General features: G+C 44.1%; 1 protein-coding gene across 4 annotated transcripts in view; it reads right to left on the bottom strand.

The window, feature by feature from the left end:
* SP140 (SP140 nuclear body protein) overlaps positions 1-23,583 on the bottom strand; it is a 47,759-nt gene that overhangs the window by 23,923 nt on the left and 253 nt on the right. Inside the window, exons 2-13 of one of the 4 annotated variants that reach the window (XM_081143144.1) lie at positions 22,892-23,055; positions 15,664-15,841; positions 14,549-14,717; positions 13,939-14,022; positions 13,022-13,171; positions 10,432-10,515; positions 8,213-8,293; positions 7,048-7,131; positions 6,235-6,318; positions 5,266-5,343; positions 3,177-3,257; positions 1,995-2,075 (exon numbers count right to left, since the gene is read on the bottom strand). In XM_081143144.1, the coding sequence (XP_080999270.1) occupies positions 1,995-2,075; positions 3,177-3,257; positions 5,266-5,343; positions 6,235-6,318; positions 7,048-7,131; positions 8,213-8,293; positions 10,432-10,515; positions 13,022-13,171; positions 13,939-14,022; positions 14,549-14,717; positions 15,664-15,840 (1,153 nt within the window). In that variant the 5' untranslated portion in view covers position 15,841; positions 22,892-23,055. Of the gene's footprint in view, positions 1-1,994; positions 2,076-3,176; positions 3,258-5,265; positions 5,344-6,234; positions 6,319-7,047; positions 7,132-8,212; positions 8,324-10,431; positions 10,516-13,021; positions 13,172-13,938; positions 14,023-14,548; positions 14,718-15,663; positions 15,842-20,194; positions 20,303-22,891; positions 23,056-23,583 lie in introns of those variants that run through there. The other 3 variants (XM_081143142.1, XM_081143143.1, XM_081143141.1) reach the window with 3 other exon arrangements.

A 23,583-nucleotide genomic window follows, 5' to 3' on the forward strand; every position in this document is an offset into this window, starting at 1 on the left:
TTTTCTACTTGTAGCCCTAAGAGTAAAATGAAAAGATTGCATTCTTCCAGGAAAAAACTAACTGTTCTTTGAAAATTGTACAAGTAACTACCAGAACCACTTTTAAACTCCTCCCAGTCGGCCGACGACTACGTTTAAAGCCGGCTTACACCGCCAGCCACATCGCCAGCCAACTCATCAGCTGCAGCCACGCGTCTGAAAGTCAGCCAGTCAGCAACCACCACACTCCAGAGAGCCTGGGTCCGTGGCTGGGTGCTAGTCTGTTTAAAATCACTCCTGTTTCTGCACGTCCGCAGTCCCTGAACTACATGCTTGCCAGAGCTTCATATAAAATCAATAGTTTCCATTTTAAAGAAAGTGTCCAATAAGTACACTGCCTCCTCCCACTGCATGCCTTGTGAAGCAGGAACTCAATCCCTCTTTGAGCTTCAGTTATTGTGCCATAGACGAGCCCTTCGAAATGGCATTTCCACCAAGATCACCTTAAAGACTTTTGCTTAGAAAGGTCCTGTGGGAACCTTGAACCGACAGGTGTAAATCCTCAGTTTCAACAACTACTTGGGCTCTGACTAGTTACATGAGCTCTTTTTCCTGAATTTATCTCGTTATTTAATATGTGTATGCAATTAGAGGCAAAGCAGTTAGACATTTGGTTAAAGGTGTAGCATTCAGCAAGAATTCTGTTAATTTGCTTCACCTTTTAATACTTCATCTACTCTCACTCTCCTGTTTATTATAAAAAGTCTTCTCTCACGTTTGCTTGTTCGTGATTTTCCTGTGCTTCTTGAATTTTAGAAGAAAGTGATCCAAAGCAAATGGGTGGAGGGAGAGTCCCCTACACAAGCCAGCCCCAAAGACTAATTAATGGGTGTAGGTCCATTAGACAGTCGCCAATTTGTACAAAGATATTTGGCAACACTTTGTCTTGAGTCCCTCACCAAAAGTTTCATGAAAGCACTGGACATCCTGTCAAATTGTAAAGAGAATAATTTTCTTTAGCACAAAATCTGAGGTCAACTATCATCATATAATCGATCACATGTCTCTCTTTTGGTCTCTGCTTGGTGGATGAGCCCAGTAGCCCATTCACATACAGGACTCCACTCACACTTATGGCTGAATGTTGTGGCCTCTTTGCTGTTTGTCAGGAGCTTATCTTTGCCAAAGCTACCGGCTCCCACTGGCAGACCTCCGCTTCCTCTTTGCACTCTCACTGTCATTCTAACTGTTGCACATATCTTTATAAATGACAAAGCTTCACAGATGATGACTTTGGGTTTCAATGGGGAACATTTGACACATCCAAAGTATCAGTGCATTTGATAATATTTTTATAAAAAAGAGAGAAAAATGTCTAAAAGTTCCTATGTCCCAATCACTAAATGTTACTTTCAGACCATTATCCAACAAACACCTTCTTTCCTTTAAAAAAAATTATTTTATTGCTGAAAGCAAAAACCTTATATATTTAATCAGTAGGGATCTATTCCACAAATGAAGCTAACAGATTAAATATCCTAAAGAAGGACTACTTAAGAATTTCTGGAAAATTCTTTTACACATGATCAATTTATAGTTAATGTGCACATTAGTACACATGCACTACGCATGGTTCAAGATCTACAGGCAATAAACAGAACAAGTAGGAAAGCCCACCCTGGACACTGAGGAAGACTTAGGCGGCTCAGGTATCTCCTGGTGGGAATGTCCCTGTCCTCACTCGCACCCTCCTGCTTTTGAGTTCCCCTGACCTAGAGGTTAACATGGCTCCTGTCATGTCACCAGAGGATGAGAAGAGTCCATCAGTCTCACTCCCTTCCCTTATATGCCATGCTCTCAATATTGTTCATCCTTTCCAGTTGGCTCTACACATTTCTGTTTGGATATGTGGAGGGGAGCAGGGTAGGAGGGGAGAAGAAAAGGGGAGATTTTCCTCCTTGCAGACAGACAAACAAAGATTCAGTTTGTTACATGGGAAGTGAAATCACCATTACCTTCGCCATTACATAGTAGTTGACTGGACATCTCCTCTGGTTCCTCTTTAATCATTTGGGGAGTTTTGAGACCACAAGACACTGAAGAGACACAAAGAAATGAGCTGAGCCAGGCTGTCCAGGGCACCAAGGACCGCACCTGAGACCCAGCCAAACCCTCCCTGGCCTGCCTGTTTCCACCTCATTTGCTGCACTCTCCGTGCTCCGCTTTTCAGTTACCTATAGATCTGCCTCCAGACATTTCTCCTTGTGCACCAGGAGGCTGTTTGTGCATCTCTGATTTGTGGGCTCCGCTCCCCCTGACTTCTCCTATCTCTTTACTTCTGTCTCTTTTCCTCAGTGATGATCTGGATCTCTTCTTCCCTCTGGATTCTCCCAGCTATGCTCTCCTGGGCCTCTCCCATCCCTGCACCAGGATCCGGTCCCTCTCTCACTGGCTCTCTGGATTTCTGCCCTCCCTACCCACATGCTTTATTTGTGAAGTGGGAGTGTCTCTGCATCGAGCCTTGTTCTCCTTCCCCTGGGAGCTTACAGTCCCCCTTTGGACTCTGTGTCACCCCGTTGACCCCCACCAGCCTCACACCGCCATCACCTGCAGTGAGACACGTGGGGCTTAGGTCTCTGCTTTCCCTCCTACTTTGATCTCGGGGGAAAAACAAGTATCCCTTTTCTGTGCTTCCATTTACTTAACTCTAAGGAAGGGTGATTACAGCTTCCCTGGCTAAGTCCTAAAGTTTCATGAGGAAATCACACATGTCAAAGTACTTAGAAAGAAAGAAGTGCTATGTAATCCAATAACCTGATGAAGAATATGTGGAAAGAAACTAATTTGGGCTTGAAAGTCATTGGGGTTTTTTTTGACAAGTAGATCTAAGAACCATGTTTCTTTTGAAGCCCATCCAAGTGTTATGGCAACATATTATTATTATTAAGCACTAAATAAATACTAAGTTTTTATACTTTATATAGAAAATAAAGGTGAGCAGGGTTAAAATCACAATATTGAATCTTTAATATAAATAAGTATAAAGAATGTGAAAGATGATAGCTTTCCTTGATGTTTATCTATCACAAAAAGAAGAGGGAACACACCTATTCTAACACCAAGGGTCCTGCTACTCGGCTCTGGATTCAGCCTCCTGACACCCTGCAGCCCAGGGCTGGCAACCCTCCCTCCCTTACCTGACTGACACCTTCGCGGGAAGCTCAAGTCTTCCTGGAGCTCTTCTCCATCGCAGGGCTCCCAAGAGGCATCGCTGTCTTCTGCAGAAGGAAGTGAAATCCCACAAGGTCTCAGTATACAACCAGGGGGAATCACGACAAGGAAACTCATAGTGAAGATGTGGGAAGCTCAAGTATCCCCTAGGTGGGACTGTCCCTGTCCCAGACCACCCTGGTCTGCCCTTTGCATTCACCTGGCCTGAAGGTTGACTCCCTTCTTTCATCGTCACCAGAGGCCGAGAACCATCCATCATCTTCCTCCCTTCCGTACACCGAACCCTCTCTCTACTTCTTTTCTGGCCCCATTGCCTCTGCACATTGTTTCTGTCTCTGCCCTGCTGCCTTCTGCCAGTGTCCTCAGGTGCTTCTAGTTGTTTGGATGTGTTTCTGTTTCCCCCACTCCGGTCTCTTTCTCTCTTGAGTCCTGACACTGCTCTGTATTGACTTTCTCCACCTCACTTTTCTCCTCCTCACTCCCTTCTGGGAAAGGCATCCTTGGATAGTATAATGTAACCTGCTCAGGCAATGGGTTAAGGAGCAGAGTAGGCCAAGGCAACACCACCAAACACAAGGCAAACTTGTTCACATGCAAGAGAAAGATCAGAGCATTGCAATCACTGAGAATATTTGTGCTCTTGTTAGAGATGAGGCAGAAGAAACAGGTTGGAGCCCCGTGGTGAATGGAAGGCAAATAAACCCCAGGAACAACGATAACTGGTTTAATCCAAGGGCGACAAAGGTCACCAGGTTTTTGTGGGGAAATAATGTGATCTGATTTACATCTTGCAAATAACAATTGTGCTCCAGTGAAGAAAATGGATGGGCTGGGGGCAAGAGAAGAGGGAACATGCACGTTCCCTTTGCTGAGGAAGCCAACCCTGGAGAAGGAGGGGTTTCTGTCTCACAAAAGAAAATGCTGGTTTCAATCTGGGAAGTGTCAGTTCCTGAAAGACATACAAATGGACAAGGTCTTGGGATAAATGCCATCAGTTCATAGACTGGTCACCTTGGGAGATGGGTCTGCCTCACAGACATGCACTTTGGACTCATTCAGTTACCTGAGGGTAGCTGGGGGGCCGGGGAGAAGAGCATTATTCTGAGTGTGTTATGGGCACCACCCTCTTCCTGGGGAGACCTTCACCTGAAAACTCACGACTGAGATGCCCCCTTTTGCTGGGAGATGCTTCTGTCTAGGGACCTGTACTTGGCCTTAGAGGATTCCAACTTCTCTCCTTTCCTCCTTGTACAGCAGTTTTCACTTTTCGTAGATTTTAAAACTATTTTGACATAACTCTTTCTCTGCGTAGTTTTCTTTGTGCTTCCTTCCACGTTGTTGTTGTTGTTATTATTTTTGGTATTCTTTATCCTCTCTATGTAATTTCTCTGATTTTTATCTCTGTATCTCATTTCTTATTGAGGCTATAACCTTTCTACTTTGTCTCTCACCCTCTCCTTTTCTCTCTCTGTTTCTCTGAGTCTTCACCTCCTGGATGCCTGTAATATTTTCCATTATTTTACATATTTTGCTCATTCTCACAGATCCTTTCTCCCAAACTGACAAAAATTCTTCCATTTCATGTGGACCACAGTGCCAGAGAGCCTCCCGTAAACAGCCCTAGCCTACCAGTCTCACACAGGACCTTGCTAGATTGCGAGACTCTCAGTCATTCACAAAACTTATTTCTGTGTTCCTGGTACTTCCAGAAGCGGGCTGACAATGATCTCCTCCCTGATTTTCCAAAACCTGCTGATATCTGGATTTTGTGTGCATTTAAGAAAATCATCTGGGCACATCGGCCTTGGTGTCCCACCCTGCCTTTAGCATAGTCTGTCTTCCTCCATTCTCCATGCAGGGACCCCTTTCCTTCCAGGAGCCCAGCTCGCCTTTATTCTTTATCCCTCTCAGTTTGGAAAAAAACAAAGCAATCCCATCTGTATGTGTGTGTAATATGAGGAAGAAAGTGGGAGAGTGGGGAAGCAGGGAGATTTTTCCCTGCTGACGGGAAAACAAAGACGGACTGAGGAAGCTGGGCATTTACATCATAATTACCTTCGCCCTCAGCAGGCTGCAGGCTGAGCACCTCTCCTTCTTCGTTGGTTATTTCTGGAGCTTCGAAATCATAGGTCACTGCCGAGAAACGAGAAAATGATGGGCATGGAGGGCAATCAGAAATGGGCCTCAGCGTGCTTGTGCCGCCGTGACGGGAAAGCGGAGGGCCTGCCCCAGAGGCTGCTCCTGCGAGTCACACTGTCTGGTTTTGCTTGTTTGCCACCATGTGACACTTCCTTCCCCTTCTCTCTGGTTCTCAGTGCCCTTCCCACAGCTCTGCATCCACAAATTTCTGTTTCCTCCCTGCGCGTTGCTTCAATTGTCAGGTGTGTGCGCCCCCCCCCCCACCTCTTCTTCTTAGGTCTAGTTTTTGGCTTTGGCTTTTTCAGGGATAACGCAGCATTTCGCCAGGAACGCTTTCTATCTGGATGATCCTAGCTCTCTCCTAGCCCGGGTGGATGGGACATTCCTATGCTCTCTCTCTCTCCCTCCGTGGTTTCCCTTCCCTCCCCATCAGCATTAATTTTTTCCTTAATTAAGGCCTTACATTGGAATCTGGGTGCACTCCAAGGGAATCTGCAGAATTCCTGACTCCCCGTTTCTCATCTGACTGTATGACCCAGCCCTGACCGCCTGCTGGCTCCCCTAAACTGTCACCCTTGTGCCACTCTTCCTTTTCTACTTTGCCCTTGAAAAGGCATCTCTGAGACGGAATGTCATTTCCACATACATTCACCCAATCAGTGAGCAGCATGGAGAGCGGAGGGGGCCGAAAAACTGCTCCAGGTGCAGAGCTAAGAGGCTCAGGTGAGAGAGAGTCGTCAAAAAGTCTAAATTCCTGGAGTTTTACACAAAGTTTTGGAGTGATTGCAGGAGAGGCAAGAAAGGAGCTGAAAGAACTGGTCTTTGTCTATGCCAACGAGAAAATAAAGCTTTAATGACACAATAGGTCATATGAACCCTAATTACCTTCTCCATCATAAGGCAGTAACTGGGGCATTTCTCCCAATTCTCTTCTTTCATCCATTTGTAGATCTACGAGTTCCAAGGACACTGAAGAGAGACATGGGACCTTGATGAACAACTGAGGGCGACCTGAACTCCGCCCGGATGCGGGCACGTCCGGAGGGCTTCCCTGGGCAGTAAAGGTGCCTTGCACCAAACGAGCTTTGCCCTGCGCCCCGAGCAGGCCCCCGCCCCTCGCTCCTGCTCGCGACCCGGCGGACCCTGTGCTACACGTGGCTGCACCCGCGCCACGGGCCTGTGTGCCATCTCTGTGACTGTGGCTTCCTATCCTGGCTTCTACCTCCTCTGCATTCGTGTCTTTTTCTTCCTCCATGATGTTCTTGACCTTCTTGCTCCACTGTCCTTCTATTTATTCTTTTATCTACTTCCTCATTACCTTTCCTATACATGGAAGTTTGCTGTTCCCATGCAATCCCCAGACAGTAAGTTTAAAATGATCTCTTTCTCCCCAAACTCCAAACTGGTAGTATGGAGATTCCATACACATTTAGATAAAATTGGGCCTAATTAGGCAACTCCACTTGGTGCCCCAATCTACATTTTTATTACTTTGTACCCTTCAATTCTCCTCCCAGAAGAGCCCTTGTTAAGGGGCTTAGCCCTCCTGCCCCCCCGCCTCCACATAGCCAGGGAAAGCAACCAAAGAGAAAGCAAAGAAGTGGGGATTTATGTTTGAGAGGAGGAAGGCAAGTGTCCCTTGCATACAGACAGGCAAACAAATTTAGTGAGGTAGATGGCCATTTAAGTCATGATTACCTCCCCCATCACCTGGTAGCAGTCTGGGTATCTCTTCGGAATCACCTCCACTGGCCCCTTGGAGAGCTTCGTGCTTACAGGAAACTGAAGGGAAACATGGAAATGACCAGCCCGTCCTGGGGACCCGGGGACAGGCTTAGGGGGCTCGTGCTGAATTCCGGTGGTGGGCGCTCAGGTGAGCTTCTCCTTGGGCACAAGGTACAGCTGCCCAAGGACCTCGCCTAAGGCCTCCCCCAGCCTCGCTCTGCCTCTTTGCCTTCTGTTTGCGCTCAGCCAGCTCATGTTCAGCCAGCACACACTTTCCTTCTGCGCCATGACCGATCGGTCATCTCCTTGACTTTCTGGCTTCCCCCTTGGTCCTTTACTTCTTCATTGCTCTTTGTCACTTTCCCGCCGTGGCTCCCTTTTTCTTTCTAGCTCTTTCTAGATCTCTTGCATCCCACATGACAAGCCCCTTCCTACCATCTCTCTCTGCTTTCCCCTGCTCTCGCCAACGATAAATGCTTGTTGAATGAGAGTCTCCTGGCACCAGGTGCTGTTCCACTCCCCTGGTACCTGCAGACCTACTGGGCTCTCCTGAATGAACTCAGTCCAGGTGACCTTGGTCGCCCTGACCCGTTGTCAGCCCCACATGACCATAACCACACTGAGCCATCGAGGATTCTGGTCCATCCACTTGCTTAACTAATTTGAACTGGTGAAAGACCCTTAAACACTTCAGATAAAATGACACCTTTTTTGCCAAAATTCTTAGAAAAATTGCATAACATAATGCAAAACATTTGACGAAAATTATAAGTTAGATTTGAGGGCAGTTGATCTGAAGGGCCATGTTTCTTTAGAGGGTTTTTCAAAGTTAGGCACAAAATAATAACATTATAAACAAAGAGGACAAAACTTAGGTTTTTTTCTGTAGGGATGAGTAAGGGTGGGTAGGTATAAATTTAGGCCTTTAGTATTAATAGATGTAAAAGGCATCCCCTTTCTTTACCTATTTGCACTAGAATATGCATTTAGAAACATTTATGCGACTCATGAGATTTTAAGACACACTGATCTTTGGACAGTGGACTATGTTCACAATTTACCGCATCAAGAAACACCAGTTCTGGTTTCAGCCACCTGACGTCCTGCAGCCCAGGGCTGCCAATCTCCCCGCTCTTACCTGGCTCAGGTCTCGGTGGGGAGCTCAAGGCTTCCTGGGGCTCTTCTCCATCACAGGTTACACAATAGGCCTTGCTGTCCTCTTCAGAAAGGAATGAAACCCCACTGACATCTCAATTTATGACCAAGAAGGAATCACCACATGAAAATCATAAGAAAACCAAGAAAGTCTGAGAAGCCCGAATGCCCCATTCTGCAAAACCACCTGAGCTGAAGGTGAGCTTTGCTTCGGCCCGTTTCCCTCCTGAACGGCTGGCTCACTGCGGGAAATTCTCCTATTCCCACGCCTCATCCTCTTACCCACCTTCCTTTCCTGTGTCACACTGTACGTGTCATCTGCCTTTGCCTTTGTTTCCTTCTGCTGGTGGCTCTTCCTCTTGGTGTGTTTCTCTCTTCTCCTCTGTTTCTACAGCTCTGTCTCCTGCTTTCTATGACACTGCCCTTTCTCTCCCACCCTTTACCCTTTATCTCTCAATTGTTCTTTCTAGCTTTCTTAAAAAACAAAAAAAAAAAGAGCAGGGGGCCTCTCTGAGAGAGTCTATTTTAAACAGGATTTAACCAGAGTGGAACATGAAGACTGTTCTGAAAAGGCATACGAGAAGGCTCAGAAATGAAAGGAAAATTTAACAATTAAAATGACTGGGAGAAAAGGTTTGTGCTGTCTTGAATAGTGTAGGAGGCAGGCGATGAGATGGGAAATAGGCAGGTGGCTCATTGTGGGTGACCTTGGGTGCCACCGACAGAAACATTTATTTAACCCTCCCCTATTAATAAGGTAAGTAGAAAAATAATACAATCTAATTTTTATTTTCAAAAGTCCCATGTAGCTGAAATGCAAATAGCTCATTTCGTGGGACCAAGATTAGAAAGAAGAGATGAGCAGACGGCTGTTGCTCTGAGAACCATGACCGAGATTAGGATCGGCAACTTGGGCTTGGGGATGTGACAGAAAGACAGGTGGGAGATATTCTAAAAGACAAATGACTGTTTTAAGGGGGACACAGGCAAGTATTTGAGGGCAAGAGCAGTCATGGTGACTCCTAGGTTTCCAACTTCAAAAACCACGGGACAATCGTGACCCCTCACTGAGACAAGAATGCTGAGCAGGGGTTAGATCCCGCATGAGCAATGAAGGTGCTGCTTTCAGGTCTGGAATTGCCCAGTTTAAGGTTCTTGAAAAAATTCCAGTGTAAATCTCTATCCAATCCCTGGTCCTCAGGTCCACGGGTAAATGGAATCTGAGATAACCTGGGTGGAAGTTTGTCTTGGGAATCATGGGAATATTCAGGGAGAGCCTGTTGCAATCTGAGTATTTTGCAAGAGCCACTTTGATAACTAAGGACAGTTCCATCTAAAACCGCACAGCTAACGCTGTCAACCTTGTACCCTAAGATGCCTATACGTAGCTCTTACCTCAGACCTACTGTGTGCCAGCCTGTGTCTCTCCCTGTTGCCCTCTTTCACTCTCAACCTATTTTCCGCCCATTCTCCTTTCATCCTTTCTCCACGTGTTGCCTTTGTACCTCTCCCTGACTTTCCCTGTTTTTTAGCATTTATTTCCTTTCCACCTTTCTCTTCCTAGATGTTTTTCTCTCCGTTTTTATGTCCGATCGTTGAAAGATTTCTTTAGCTTTTCTGTCCTAGGATGTGTCTTAAACTTCCTCCCTTTTCATCCCTGTGTCTCCAGCTTTACCTTGACCTTCTGGCCGCCAATATGGCTTTAACTTTTGTCTCTCTGTGTGATTTAATCCTCCAGGTCCCCTCTCTCATCAACTCCAAAAGTCTCCTCTTGGACTTTGACTAGAGGACCAGGGACCTCCAACTGGCCAGCTGCACAACGAGGGTTTCCCACGTGAGCCTGACCTGTCACGTTAGTTCAGAGGTGCTCCAAAGTGTTCTGGGAAATTAACTGAAAATTATCCCCATCCCAAGCTGGAATGCTAGGATTGTATGTTTCCTTTAAAAACCTGGATCCATTCCTGTAATTTGTCATATATTACCTCCTGTCTACTTTTTCCAATTTCTCTTTTTATAGTTTTCATCAATAGATACTGTCAGCTCAGGAGCTCAGATTCCTTTCCTCATGGTGTCTCTCACCTCCATGGGCAGGTAAGGGCATTTAGGGAAAGTGGGGCCAGCGTAGGCCTAGGGCAGGAGATACGACGTCGTCTTAGCTTCCACGGGGTCAAGAAAACAATTGCTAAGTTAAATGATAGTTACCTTGTCCATCTTGAGGCAGTAAACTGGATCCATCTTCTGACCCTCTTATGTTATTCATTTGGACAGGTGAGTGTTCCCAGCACTCTGAAGAGGGTGACAAGAAAATGACAGAGCACAGTGACCAGAGACCTCTGTGAGCTCAAACTGAACTCTAATGTTCAAGCACCAAAGACTCCACCAGAGGCCCAGCAGAGCCTTGTTTCCCTTTTCCACCGACATGCACATTGCTTAATTGAAAAACAGTTGTGTAACCAACATCACAATCAAGATTTGGGGCATTTCAGGGGGTGGGGGAGGTAGAAGAGGGTATAAGGGGGATAAATGGTGATGGAAGGAGACTTGACTTGGGGTGGTGAACACAAAAGGCAGTATACAGATAATGTGTTATAGAAGTGTCCACCTGAAACCTATATAATTTTATTAACCAATGTCACCCCAATAAATTCAATTTAAAAAGTAAATAAAAGTGAAAAAAGGAAAACAGAAAGAACGCGGTAGAGAACGTGGCCTAGCGAAAAGAGCAGTCTGGTATTTGTCCTGGCTCTTGGAGGAAACTTCTAAACCCTTGGAAATTCCCTAGGGATGGAGTTTCTTTGCTATTCACAGTGAGGTCCTTGGACCACACCTAATAGTCTGCGTTAATGAGGCGACTCAGGTAGAGCCAGCCACTCTAGATGGATTTTCTGTGAGGGCTGGCCTCACTGCAAAACTAACCGCATGATGGGAGGTGGGGGCCAGAGATTCAATTCAACCACAATTCAATCAATCATACTTATATGACAAAGCCTCAGTAAAGACTCTGAACACCAAAGAGCGGGTGAGCTTCCTGAATGGATAATACCATGAAATATTGTTGGCGATGCTCTGTGAGTATGGCTATGCATCCGCGTCAGGGCAGTAATGCACCCTGAGAACAATGGAAGCTTTGACGTTGGAACCCTTTGGACGTCTCCCACACTATGCCCAGTGCATCTTCGGCTAATTTTAATGTATCTTTTCCCTGTAATAAATGTAAATGTAACTGTGAGTATAAAAAAAAAAGATTTGGAACATTTCCACCATGCCAGAAAGTTTCCTTGTGCTTTGTGTTCCACTCGGTTTCCACTGTCAGCAACCACTGTTTTGATTTCTTTAACCATTAATAAGCTCTTCTTTCTGGTACAGTGCCTGCCTGTACTGGGGCTCATACATATAGGATCACACAGTATGTACTCTTGTGACTGGCTTCTTGTTTTCAACTTAACGTACTGGGGATTGGTCCATGGTATCGTTCATTCCTCTCCATTGCTGATGGTATTCTACTCTATAAGTATGTCAGAGTTTGTTTAATTACTCTTCTGTTGATAGTCATTTTGTTTGGTTCCAGATTTTAGCTGTTTGGAAACTAGCTACTATAAACATTCCTGTAAAAATCTTAATTTCATCTCTCATTCTTAGGCTGAGTCATCAGATTAAGTTCATAAGACTCTACTAAACAGTTTTCCAAAGTGGTTGTATCACTTTACATGCCTATCAGCAAAATATACGCAGAAGTTTGAATTGCTTCATAGTCTCACCAACATACGGTGTTTTCAGCCTTTTTAATTTTAGTGATTCTAGTGGGTAAATGATAGTCTGATGTGGTTTTAAATTTGCATTTCCCTGATGAATAATGACATAATGTACTTTATGTTCTTGTTGGCCATTTAATTTCTTCTGCATGAAGTGTCTGTTCAAGTCTTTTGTCCATTTTTTGAATTAGTGGTGTGTCTTTTTATTATTTGTTCATAGAAGTTCTTTATATATTCTGGGTAAAACCTTTTGTCAGGTATGTGTATTGCACATATTTTCTCCCAGTCTCTCAACTTGCCTTTCTTTTCCTTAATGGTGTTCTTGGATAACAGAAGTTTTTAGTTTTGATGAGGCCCAATTTACCAAGTTTTTATTTTATGACCCATGTGTTTTGTGTCCTCTATAACAAATTTTTGCCTACCTAAGTTGCAAAGATATTCTCCTGTGTTTTCTTCTAGAAGCTTCATAGTTTTAGCCTTGACTTTTCGATTTGTGATTCAGCATGAATTGTCTTTTGCCAATAGTGTGAAACAGGAGTGAAGGTTCATTTTCCCATGTTTGTGCTGCCTCTTTACAACCTTTCTACAGCTCATTCTACTTCTCTCCATTTCCCACAATTCTACTTCTAGTCAGGCTTCCGCTGCCGCCTCTGCCTCAGAAACTATTTGTGCATCCTTGGTTCTGAGGGCTTCTCTCTCCTTGGCCACTCCTGTCACTTTGTGTTTTTGCCTCTGTCTTCCCCAAGAAAGCTTCCAAGTCTTTCCCCCTTGTCTCAAGTTTTTCCCTCCCAGCTCTCTCTATGCTATCTTCTCTGTCTTGTGTTTTCCCCCCTCATTCCTTTGCCATATGAACCAGAGACCCTTTCTTGGTAAATATATGTCTTCTTATCTTAGACTCTGGTCTACTTTTCTGCCCTATTTCAGGCTCCTTGGAACCTCATTTCTGAATTACAACCACATGACATAGATCTTCCCCCCTCCTCATATGTGCCAGAGTCACTCAGATCATCCAGGTGAATGTTGGACTGAGTCAACCTTACCTGTTTGTTGAGATTCTTGGGCAGATTCATTTGTCATTTCCTGGGTCTCCATTGCACTACCTGGGTCACAAGCTGAATCTTCTTCCCTTGTGCTCATTTGCTGTCCATCACTGAAATACTCTGGGATTCTGGCTCTAGGTAGGGTGTCACCTGGATCACATTGGGAATGCTGAAGAAATTTTTTCTCTTTTCTTCATCATAAACCTCTTTTACTCTTTACTAATATCTACTACTAAAGTTAGAATTGGTGGTTATTGGTGCTTATTGGTTACATAGTTCATATGTGAGCATCAAACAAGTTAATTCACATGAAGTGCTGACCTTATGCCTAGTGGTCCATAAAAGTCAGGTGTTGTTACTATCGTCATGGTTAAAGTTATTACTGCCCTTTACTCTCTTCTCCCCTTTGTACTCCTTTCCATTTCCTCCCTTCTTTCCTACACAGCACCACTCCTTCTATATTCTCTTCTACACACAAAAACTATTCACTCTCTTCCTCTCTTTTCCTATATTATGAGTAATATTTACAATAGTTCCTTCTTTTGGCATCCCAAAGTCTTCTTCTTTGGACTTGTTACAAAGGACCAAACCTTTACTCCTTCCCAGACCCACTGAATTCCTAACTCACAAATGCTGCAGTCAGTTCTTCCCTTAATTCTGCCTTTTGTTCCCAGTAAGACCTCCTCTCTTGGGTGTATGTTCCAATTTTTTAGTTGTTACATCTGTCTGAAAATATTTGTGGATTCCACATCTGGTTGGTTAATTTAGAACCCATGCAACACACCACTCTGGCTTCCCATCTCCTTCTGCATCCCTTTCACAGGGTCTACTCTCCACTCAGGAGCGCAGTCCCCTGATCTGTGCTCTCCTTTCCTCTTAGAAGATGAGAAAACATGTTTCTATCAAGTCACAATTACCTTGTTCACAGCTTTGTTGGCAGTTGAGCATCTCCTTTGTCTCTTCATCATCAATAACTTGGTAATGGAATTTATCATGAATCACTGAGAAGAGAAAGAAAAAGGCAATTAGAGGTCTCAGGCAGTGACCAGCAGATGTATCTCACAATTGTACATCCAGATACATTCTGGACTCCAGTAATTCAGAGGGAACCTTCCAGCTCTCAGGGAACCCTGAGCTTTTGTGGGTCTCACATAGCCTGTGACTTGATGCTGCTCTGGGAATCCTGTAGCTGTTCCACATAGAGATGCACCTCTCAAGTTTAAAAATGATGGAGAGTGGACAAGTTGTAAATCAGGGTTAAACCCCTTCAGAACGATCAGAGAATGGTGAAAGCCAATATAAAATAAATAATATATATGGAATGTGTTTTGTAAATTCTACATGCAGCAGGAATAGAGAAGCAGCACAGAGATTTCTTCAGGAGAAAGGTAATGTTTATAGAGAAATAAACCTACATTTAGAAAAAAAGCCCCAACATCTTTAAGGACGGAGAATTGAAAAGAAAGGAAGGAGAGAAGTGAATGAAATGGACTTGAATCCCCAAATGTCATTGAAAGTTATAATTACCATTTTGGAAGCTTCTGCAAACTTCATGTAAATCAGGATAGGCCTTCAGGTTGACCATGCTGAACAAGACATTCAGAACTGATATGTCAAATATCTTCTCCAGTTCATTGAGAACATTATATGCCACAGTCTCCACAGGGACCAGATTTCGACAAGCTTCTTGAAAATGCTTAAAAACATTGAATGTGCAATTTTTTAAATATGCATTTGTGAATTATAGAATAGTCAGATTGTAAAGAGGCCATTTGTTGTCTTGTAAAATGTTAGAATGTTACATATATTTAGATGACTCCTTAAATATTCTCCACCAGAAAAATAGACTTATTCTGTGAACCCAACTCTCTGGCATTGATGTACACTTGAGAGAGCTATTTTGAAGAATAAAAGAAGGTTCAAAGTTGAATATCGTGCAGGGGCTCTAAGAGTCTGGCCAGGATGCTTCAAGAGTTGGCCTGACTTGTCATGATGGGCCATTTTGGTGACTAGACAATATTCCACTGCTCTCCACTGGTCTGAAGTCTCCAGGAAACCAGACAACCACTCTCCCCTGCTCTAGATCTGGCCAAAGGGCAAAGAAAATTCACAAATAGAAAGAAGGCTTGTTTTTAATAGCCTTAGGAAGACCCACTGCTAAGCTTTAGCTGCATTATAGGGCTCCAGAGATATCTAAAGAACAAGAAGCAATTTGGAAAGAGAGCAACAAGCACTTTCTTTCAAATTTATCCTAATGTGACACAACTTCCCTGTGAATTTCAATAATCTCAGGTTCAAGTGTGTCAAATAAGAGGGCTTTGTAAAGAAACATTACCATACTCACTTATTTACATTAATTATAGTTATCAGTGTTATATTGTATAAATATACCTAAGATGCTCTATAACTATGGAGCATTCCATTTCCAGTCTTGCCACATCTCCTTCCCGTGCCCCTCCATCAACACTTACTACAGAAGAAGGAATACTTTCTGGGGTGCTGCTTTTCCTGTCACCTCCTAAAGTATAGGATGGTGAAGGTCCACACTCACAGGGGGCCCCTTAGCTTGTTCACTGCATCCTGAGGTTTGCAATAATAAACAGCGAGGGGCTGTTTATCAGGAGGAAAGTCTCCTTACTTACTTCATACTTCTGCTCAGGGATGAAGCCACGGTCTCGGAGGCCCATAAGAAAAGGAAATGGCTTCGTTATTGCACTTGCAATCTCCACCTTATTTTCTTTGAAGAGTCTGAAAATGAACTCAAAGAAAACCTGCTCCTCTAGAGTCTGGTCCTCTGGGCTCTGGTCCCTGATGAACATCCTGAGAAACAAAGGCATGATATAAAGATAGTCATTGGGTTTCTAAGAGACTTGTGGTGGCTGGAAGATTTTAGACATGAAAGATAGTCAATGGAGAGCCAACACATGCAAAATAGTGTTCTTGTGAAGAGACCAGAATAAATGGAATTTATTTATTTAAAGAATAATCAAGGGTGCAATACAAGAAAACACTAAGCTTAAGAAAGGCTTGTACATAGAAGTGAAAGATTTCACCCTGTGCCAATCAAAACTACTGTAAAAGGACTTTTTCACCTGAACCCTCTGGGGAAGACATAGAATTTTGAAATGTTAAAATTTTTACAGGAATTAATATGATATTGTGATGCTTAATTTTATGTGTCAACTAGGAGGGTGTTTGGGGACAAGGTTAACATTTAAATTGGTAAACTTTGAGTAAGCAGTTTGCCCTCTATAAGGTGGGTGGGCCTCATCCAATCAGTTGAAAGCATGAATAGACCCAAAAGACCAGCCTCCCCAAGTAAGAAGAAATCTTCCAGCAAACTGTTTTCAGACTGCAAATGCACCATCAGCTATTTTGGTGTCTAGCCTACTGACGGCCCACACTGCAGATTTTGGATTTTCCAGCCTCCATTTTGTGTGAGCCAATTCTTGTAATACATATTTCATCTTTACAGAAATAAAAAACTGAACAAACTAAATATCAATGATTTGTCATGTACCTAACAGAAAATTGAGGTCACAGAGCAAACTGCCACCCCAAAATCTGCATTGATAAGCAAATTTGGAGAATCACAGATAAGATCAGCTACCTGAAGCAGAAGTCACTAGATCCATAGGCCTGCACCTCCCAGGAGAACCCAGAGCCAGTGTGCCCAGTGGACAGCTTTAGACCACATCGAAGCACCACCCACAAGTGAAACACTCAATGGGCAGACTCAGAATGCATCAGAGCCCCACTGAAGTAAGTCCTGCTCTGTAGGGTGGGCCCTAGCACAGCTAATAATCCACAGTGGCTGCAGCCAGTCCTTGAAACCAATCGGCCTGGGGGTAAATCCCTCTCCATGATGTGCCAAGAGCAATCAAGGTTCAACTACAACAGGAGGGTGTACACAGTTCACACTGGGGGGCACACCTGGATTGCCCAAGTTGGATGAACCAAGAGGCTGTGTCACTGGACCCTATAGGACACCTAATAAATTAGGCCACTCCACCAAGCCCAGGAGACATAGCAGCTCTACCTAATACATAGAAACAAACACAGAGAGGCTGCCAAAATGAGGAGACAAAGAAACATGTCCAAAATAAAAGAACAGAACAAAACTCCAGAAAAAGTCCTAAACCAAATGGAGACAAGCAATCTACTAGATGCAGAGTTCAAAACACTGGTTAAAAGGATGCTCATTGAACTTAGGGGAAGCATAGATGAACTTAGAGAGAACTTCAACAGCATAAAAAAGGACATGGAAACCATCAAAAAGAACCAATCACAAATGAAGAATACACTAACTGAATTGAAGAATAATTTATAGGGAATCAACAGTAGAGTAGATGAAGCCAAGAATCAAAACAGTGATGTGGAATATAAGGAAACAGAAAACACCCAATCAGAACAGCAAAAAAAAAAAAAAAAAAAAAAAAGAATCCAAAAACATAAGGATAGTGTAAAGAGCCTCTGGGACAACTTCAAGTGTACCAACATTTGCATCATTGGGATGCTGGAAGGAGAAGAGAGAGCAAGAAATTGAAAACCTATTGGAAAAAATAATAACAGAAAACTTCCCTAACCTGGACATACAAGTCGAGGAAGCACATAGAGTCCCATACAAGATGAGCCCACAGAGGCCCACACCAAGAGACCCACACCTAAGTAAAATGCAAAAGGTTAAAGACAAAGAGATAATTTTAAAAGCAGCAAGAGAAAAGCAATTAGTTGCCTACAAGGGAGCTCCCATAAGACTGTCAGCTAATTTCTCAACAGAAACTTTGCAGACCAGAAGGGATTGGCAAGAAGTATTCAAAGTGATGAAAAGCAAGGACCTACAACCAAGATTGCTCTATATAAATATAAATATAGAATCAAAGGACAGATAAAGAGCTTCCCAGACAAGGAAGGCTAAAGGGGTTCAGCACCACCAAACCACTACTATATGAAATGTTAAAGGGTCATCTTTAAGAAGAAAAAAAAGATTAAAAATATAAGTAATAAAATGGCAATAAATACATATCTATCAACAATTGAATCTCAAACACAAAATAAACAAACAGGCAGAACAGAAACTGACTCATCGATACAGAGAACATTTTCATGGTTGCCAGATGGGGGGCTTGAAGGAATGGGTGAAAAAGATGAAGGGATTAAGAAGTACAAATTTGTAGTTACAAAATAGTCATGGGTATGTAAAGTACAGCATAGGGAATATAGTCAATAATATTTTAATAACTATGTATGGTGTCAGATGGGTATAAGATTTATCAGGATAATCACTTAGTAAGTTATATAAAATCTCATCACTGTAGTATGCACCTGAAACTAATATAAAATTGTATGTCTACTGTAATTGAAAAATAAAAAATTATTAAAATTTAAAAAAAAATTTTAGTAGTATCAAAGAACATGAAACAGAAATTGATAAACTAAAAGAAAAAAATAGACAAATCCACTAATGTTGAAGAATTTGCAGAAAGAGCAAAGATAGGGAATACATAAAATGGAGGAAAGACTCCATTCTTGTTTTAACTAGCCCGGGTACTTAAATTTTTTTGAACTTTCCAGTCCTATGTCAATGCCAAGATATACATCTAGACCTCCACATAGGCCTCTGATTATCCTCTTAAGTGTTCAAATATACAAACTTCTAGATAGGCTAACGAAGAAAAAAGAAGACAAATTGCTAATATCAGAAACAAAAAAAAAATCACTATTCATATCATGGATGTTAAAAGAATAATAAAGAAATAATACGGACAACTCTATGCCTACAAATTTGATAAAAAATGAAATGGACAAATTCCTTAAAAGACACACACTACCAAAACCCAATAACAAAAAATAGATCCTCTGAATAGGTCTATATCTGTTAAATGAATTGGATCATAATTAATAGCCCCCCTCCAAAAGAAAGCAACAGGCCCAGATGGTATCAATAGTGGATCTACCAAACCATTGCAACTACAATCTCTTTCCAAATATGGAAGCAGGGGTATCACCTCCTAACTCATTTTATGAGGTCAGCATTACCCCCACCCTCCCTTCTCAGTGCCTTTCTTTTCCTGTCTGAAGGCCAAAGGCTGTCTGGACTTCTAGCTCTACTCACTCATCTTCCCATGTTATGGGAGTCGGTGGAGGAGTGGTGGTCTGTGCTTTCTGCTGCCAGGAGAGACGGTGCTAAGTGCTGAGGCCCCACCATACTGCACTGCTGCTGGCAAAAATGCAACTGCCTTCTTGGGGCCTGGCCAGTGCCAGAAATAGCCCCAGCTCAGAGTTCAGGGTTAGGGGAGTTTCCATACAATTATACCTTGTTTTAATTTTTACCAGCAAGAATATATTGTCTTTATCTTGTACTTATAATGTTATTTTTTTACTTATTTTTTAACCTTGTATTTTATCTTTTATTTATTTATTTTTAATAAGAGCTAGTGCTTTATTATTATTTTTAATATATCTTTACTGATTTCAGAGAGAGGAAGGGAGAGAGACAGAAACATCAATGATGAGAGAGTCATTGATCGGCTGCCTCCTGCACGCCCCCCACTGGGGATCGAGCCCGCAACCCGGACATGTGCCCTGACTTCTGAACCGTGACTTCCTGGATCCTAGGCCGATGCTCAACCGCTGAGCCACGCCCGGCCGGGCTTAATCTTGTATTTTATAAGACAATTTGCATGCTCCTCTAATCAGACAAAATAATTCACTCCCCACCTATTTTCACTTCCTCCTATCAAGTGTTCAGAGGCACTTGGATCGGCTATGCGGCTCTGAATAAAACTGGTTCCCAACTACCTGGAAACTGAAAAAGGTTTGACAAGAGGCATTTTATTGGAATGTTAACTTTTCTAAAAAAGACCTTTTCTGGACAGAGTTGTCTTTGGGTGGGGATAGAGGAGGCGTGGGGGAAGTGAGAGGGCTCAAGAGTAAGAGAAACCGTTGAGCCCTGCAGCAAGGCCCAGCTGCATGGCCGTTGCAAGGAAATACGGTAATGTGAGTCATGTGGCCTTAAATTTCCCCACTTTAATTTTAAAAACCTAATGTGCTCATTATGTATTTATTTGTAATCTCACTCTATTGCACACCTGCTGAAGGGGAGACAGAAATAACAAGAGTAGACGCTGACCTTACCAGAGATGAAGGACGGGAGAGGACACCAGGACTGACCTGCAGTTGAGATCAAGGCCTCCATCTGCCATCTGTTGTTCCCACCGGGCCATGGCCCTGGCCTAGGATCACGCTTGCTTAGACTTTCCCTGACCCTCTGCCTCCCCACAGCTCAAACGAGAACAGCTGCCCACTGAAGGATCCTTCAAGCCCGGTACCCAAAGGGTAAAAGAAACGTGAAATGGCTGATCAGTGTGACGTGTCTGCCCCTCCCCCCAACGTCCAAGGCTGGTCTCAGTTCCGGGGAGGAGGGACATGACCAAATCTAGGCAGAATACAGGGGCCACATGTGCACACAAAGGAAAGATGGCAGGGAAGGCTCATTAACTCAAAGGAATCAAAGTTGTTTTGAGGTGAGATGGCACCGTCATATGGGGATTTAGTGAGCTTCATGTTTGCCCCTTCTGCTTGCTCGAGAAAGAAGAGGGAACATAAAACGTTTCAGATCCTGTCCATGGGTTGTGCATATACGCACATAAGTTCTTTCGTTAATCTCTTCCCACCACCGCCACCCCCATCCCTCTGAAGCACATCAGTCTGTTCCATGCTTCCATGTCTCTGGATCTATTTTGTTCCTTAGACCCATGGACAGGCAACAGTGTGGTGAAGGCCTGGGAGGGGCCGGAGCAGGGTTGAGGGGGTCACTGGGGGGGAAAGGGGGACATCTGTAATACTTTCAACAATAAATTTATCAATCAATAAATAAATAAATTTCAGATCTCTTAGGCCCGTGGGCTGCCGGGCACAGCAGCGAGCCTCAGACCGGAGGAGGTAGGCCCAGCATTGGAATACGGGGCTGGGGACAGCCCAGAAGCCCAGTGTTATGAAGCGGAGAAGATGTCCTTCACCATTCTAGAAAGCAGCCAGAGAGCTCTCCCAGCTCCTGTAGAGGGAAGGGCCCAGTTTGGGCAGAGACTGTGGAATCCTAAGGTTGCCTGAATATGTGGGCACTTTACAAACACAGCCAGAGTTACTAGGACAACTCCTAGTTTCCGCTAGTCACTGAAATCTCGAGGAGAGCAACAGGCTTCTCATAGGATGGGAAAAGGGTTAGAACTGAGATACTCAGCCCTAATTCTGCAAAGGATTTGAAGCAATTTATAAAAACACACCGTATAAGCACAAAGTGGAAAGATAAAGAAATGGGAGCAGTGTGAAAATAAAATAAATACGCAAAACCAGAGGATTAAAATCCAGGCAGGACCATGGGTCAAAGACAGAAATGAATGGGAACCAGTGTGTCTGTGGAAGCCAGGGCCGCAGTCACAGCTGTGAGCCAAAGGGTTGGGAAGCAAAGCAATCTTTTTCCAAAGTGTGGTCCACTGAATCCTACTTCCTCTGGCTCATTATAAATGTGCTAAAAATTCTGCATAAATATGTTTGCAAAATATAGAAGGCAGGGATTCTACCCCTCTGCCAACTTGCTCTTTCTTTCCCTCTGACCAGATGCTGCTGCACACAAGGGGTCTCCCTCCCTCCCTCCCTCCCTCCCTCCCTCCCTCCCTCCCTCCCTCTCTATCTCCTGACTTTGTGGGGTAGAGGAGCTGATAAGCTGAGTCTCTGTTAGGCACCACTGTCCTCTGTTCTCTATGGGCCACAGTGGCACAAAGCCTGGCACAGATTACACCAATCACTCTGGTGTCCTTTCTCCTCTCTGCCCTAGGCAGCAGGCAGACCCAGGCCACCACTGAGCTGGGCAGTGACATAAATGTACGTTTCTTTTGCTTATAAGCACAAGGTCTTTGGTGTTCCTCAGCTGACTGGTGGTGAGCCTGGGATTGACAGGTATTCCTCTCACATTTACGGGAAAGCCCTACTTTGCAATGCACTGGCCCAGATAACAATGAGCTGGACCTTTAAGTTCTATTTTCCACTGTCTTGTTTTTCTTTACATTTACTAGAGAATCAGTCTCTCTGGGATAAAGGATTCCTGGACCAAGACTCTCAGAAGGTCCCTGTTTTCTAACACAAGTGTAGACCTGTCTTCTTTTCCTTCCATAGGACCCATGGGGTAAGAAAATTCCAGCCTGCCTCCTTCCTCTGTTCTCCCATCCGGATTTAGGCCAACTAGGTGGTAACCTCTGAAGGCAAGTTGATGCTTTCTTTCTAGCTGGAAGATTTCTCTCCATTGTGCTAATCGTGCCAATACCTGACACTTGGAATCGGGAGTGAATAGCAGAGTCCTGATCACAAGCCAGTGCTACAAGTTCACTTGCTCTTACCCCTGCTTGCCGAAGTCTAGCAAACTCCCATCTTGGAACACTCGTGGGATGTTCACTACTTTTATGTCCAATTAAGTCAAATAACCAATCCCAGATGGATCATGTTTCTGTGAAGATCTGTAGCCCACCATTCACTCTCTGGTACCAGTTTTTAATCAGTTGGGTTTTGGGGGTACGAGTAACCAAATGGACTCTGGCTAACTCAGCAGAAAATCAATTTCTTGGAACTATATTCGGTAGCTCACAGAGCTTATGTGAAGGCTGGAGAACTGGGATAAGAAAACAGGCAGTCGAGGCAGTAACATCCCCAGCCCAGGTCATCCCACTGGCCTCAGGTACATGGTGTGTGTCCATTGATTTAGCAAATGTGTTCTGTCTATTGTGATTAGAAAGAAGAATCAGAAATAGTTTTCATTCTCACCTGACAGATAAGGGTATTCATTTACAGTTTTGTCTCGGGGTACCATTAACTCACCTGCCCTTTGTCGTAATATAGTTCGAAGACTTCTGGGTCTCCTGGACATCCCATGGACCATCACACGGATGGGTTACATTGGTGACGTCGCGACGACCACAGAGAGTGAGCAAGAGGCGGCCAGCTCACCCGCTGCAGAGGAATAAATTACTGACCTGCAGCAACTGAAATGAGAAGCACATACTGGCCGTTTCCATCGGTGGAAACGCTAATCCAGACAGAATGAATCTGTAGCGACAGAAAGCGGGCCAGTGGTTGCCTGTGCTGGGGTGGCAGAGGGGACACGTGCAAGGGCCCAGGGGGATTTCAGGGCTGACTTTCCCACCGGGGCTCCGCACGCTCCCCGCTCCCAGCCGCCCGCCTGGCTCCCACACTTCCCTCGGGGAGGCCCACCTACGTCTGCCTAATTCCAGTGTATATTCAGGTTCCCTTCATCTCCGTTTGCTTAGGTAATAATTGTATCCTGACAAGCTGTAGGCGTTTCTGAGCCCCCTCGTTTCCCCTTTCATTTCTTGTTTGTTTTTTAAGCTTTCATGGTTTCTAGTAAACGTACTCAGGTATGTGACTCTCGCCATCACTACAACCCAGTTGTAAAACATTTCAGCACCCCACAAAGTACAGCAGGACGAGTCCTGGGAAATAGAGGTGGGAAAGGGACGAGGCCCTGGTGGCTTCTCAGAGCCCCCGGGCCC

Source organism: Miniopterus schreibersii (genome assembly GCF_964146895.1).
Source record: "Miniopterus schreibersii genome assembly, chromosome: 7".
Lineage (NCBI taxonomy): Eukaryota > Metazoa > Chordata > Mammalia > Chiroptera > Miniopteridae > Miniopterus > Miniopterus schreibersii.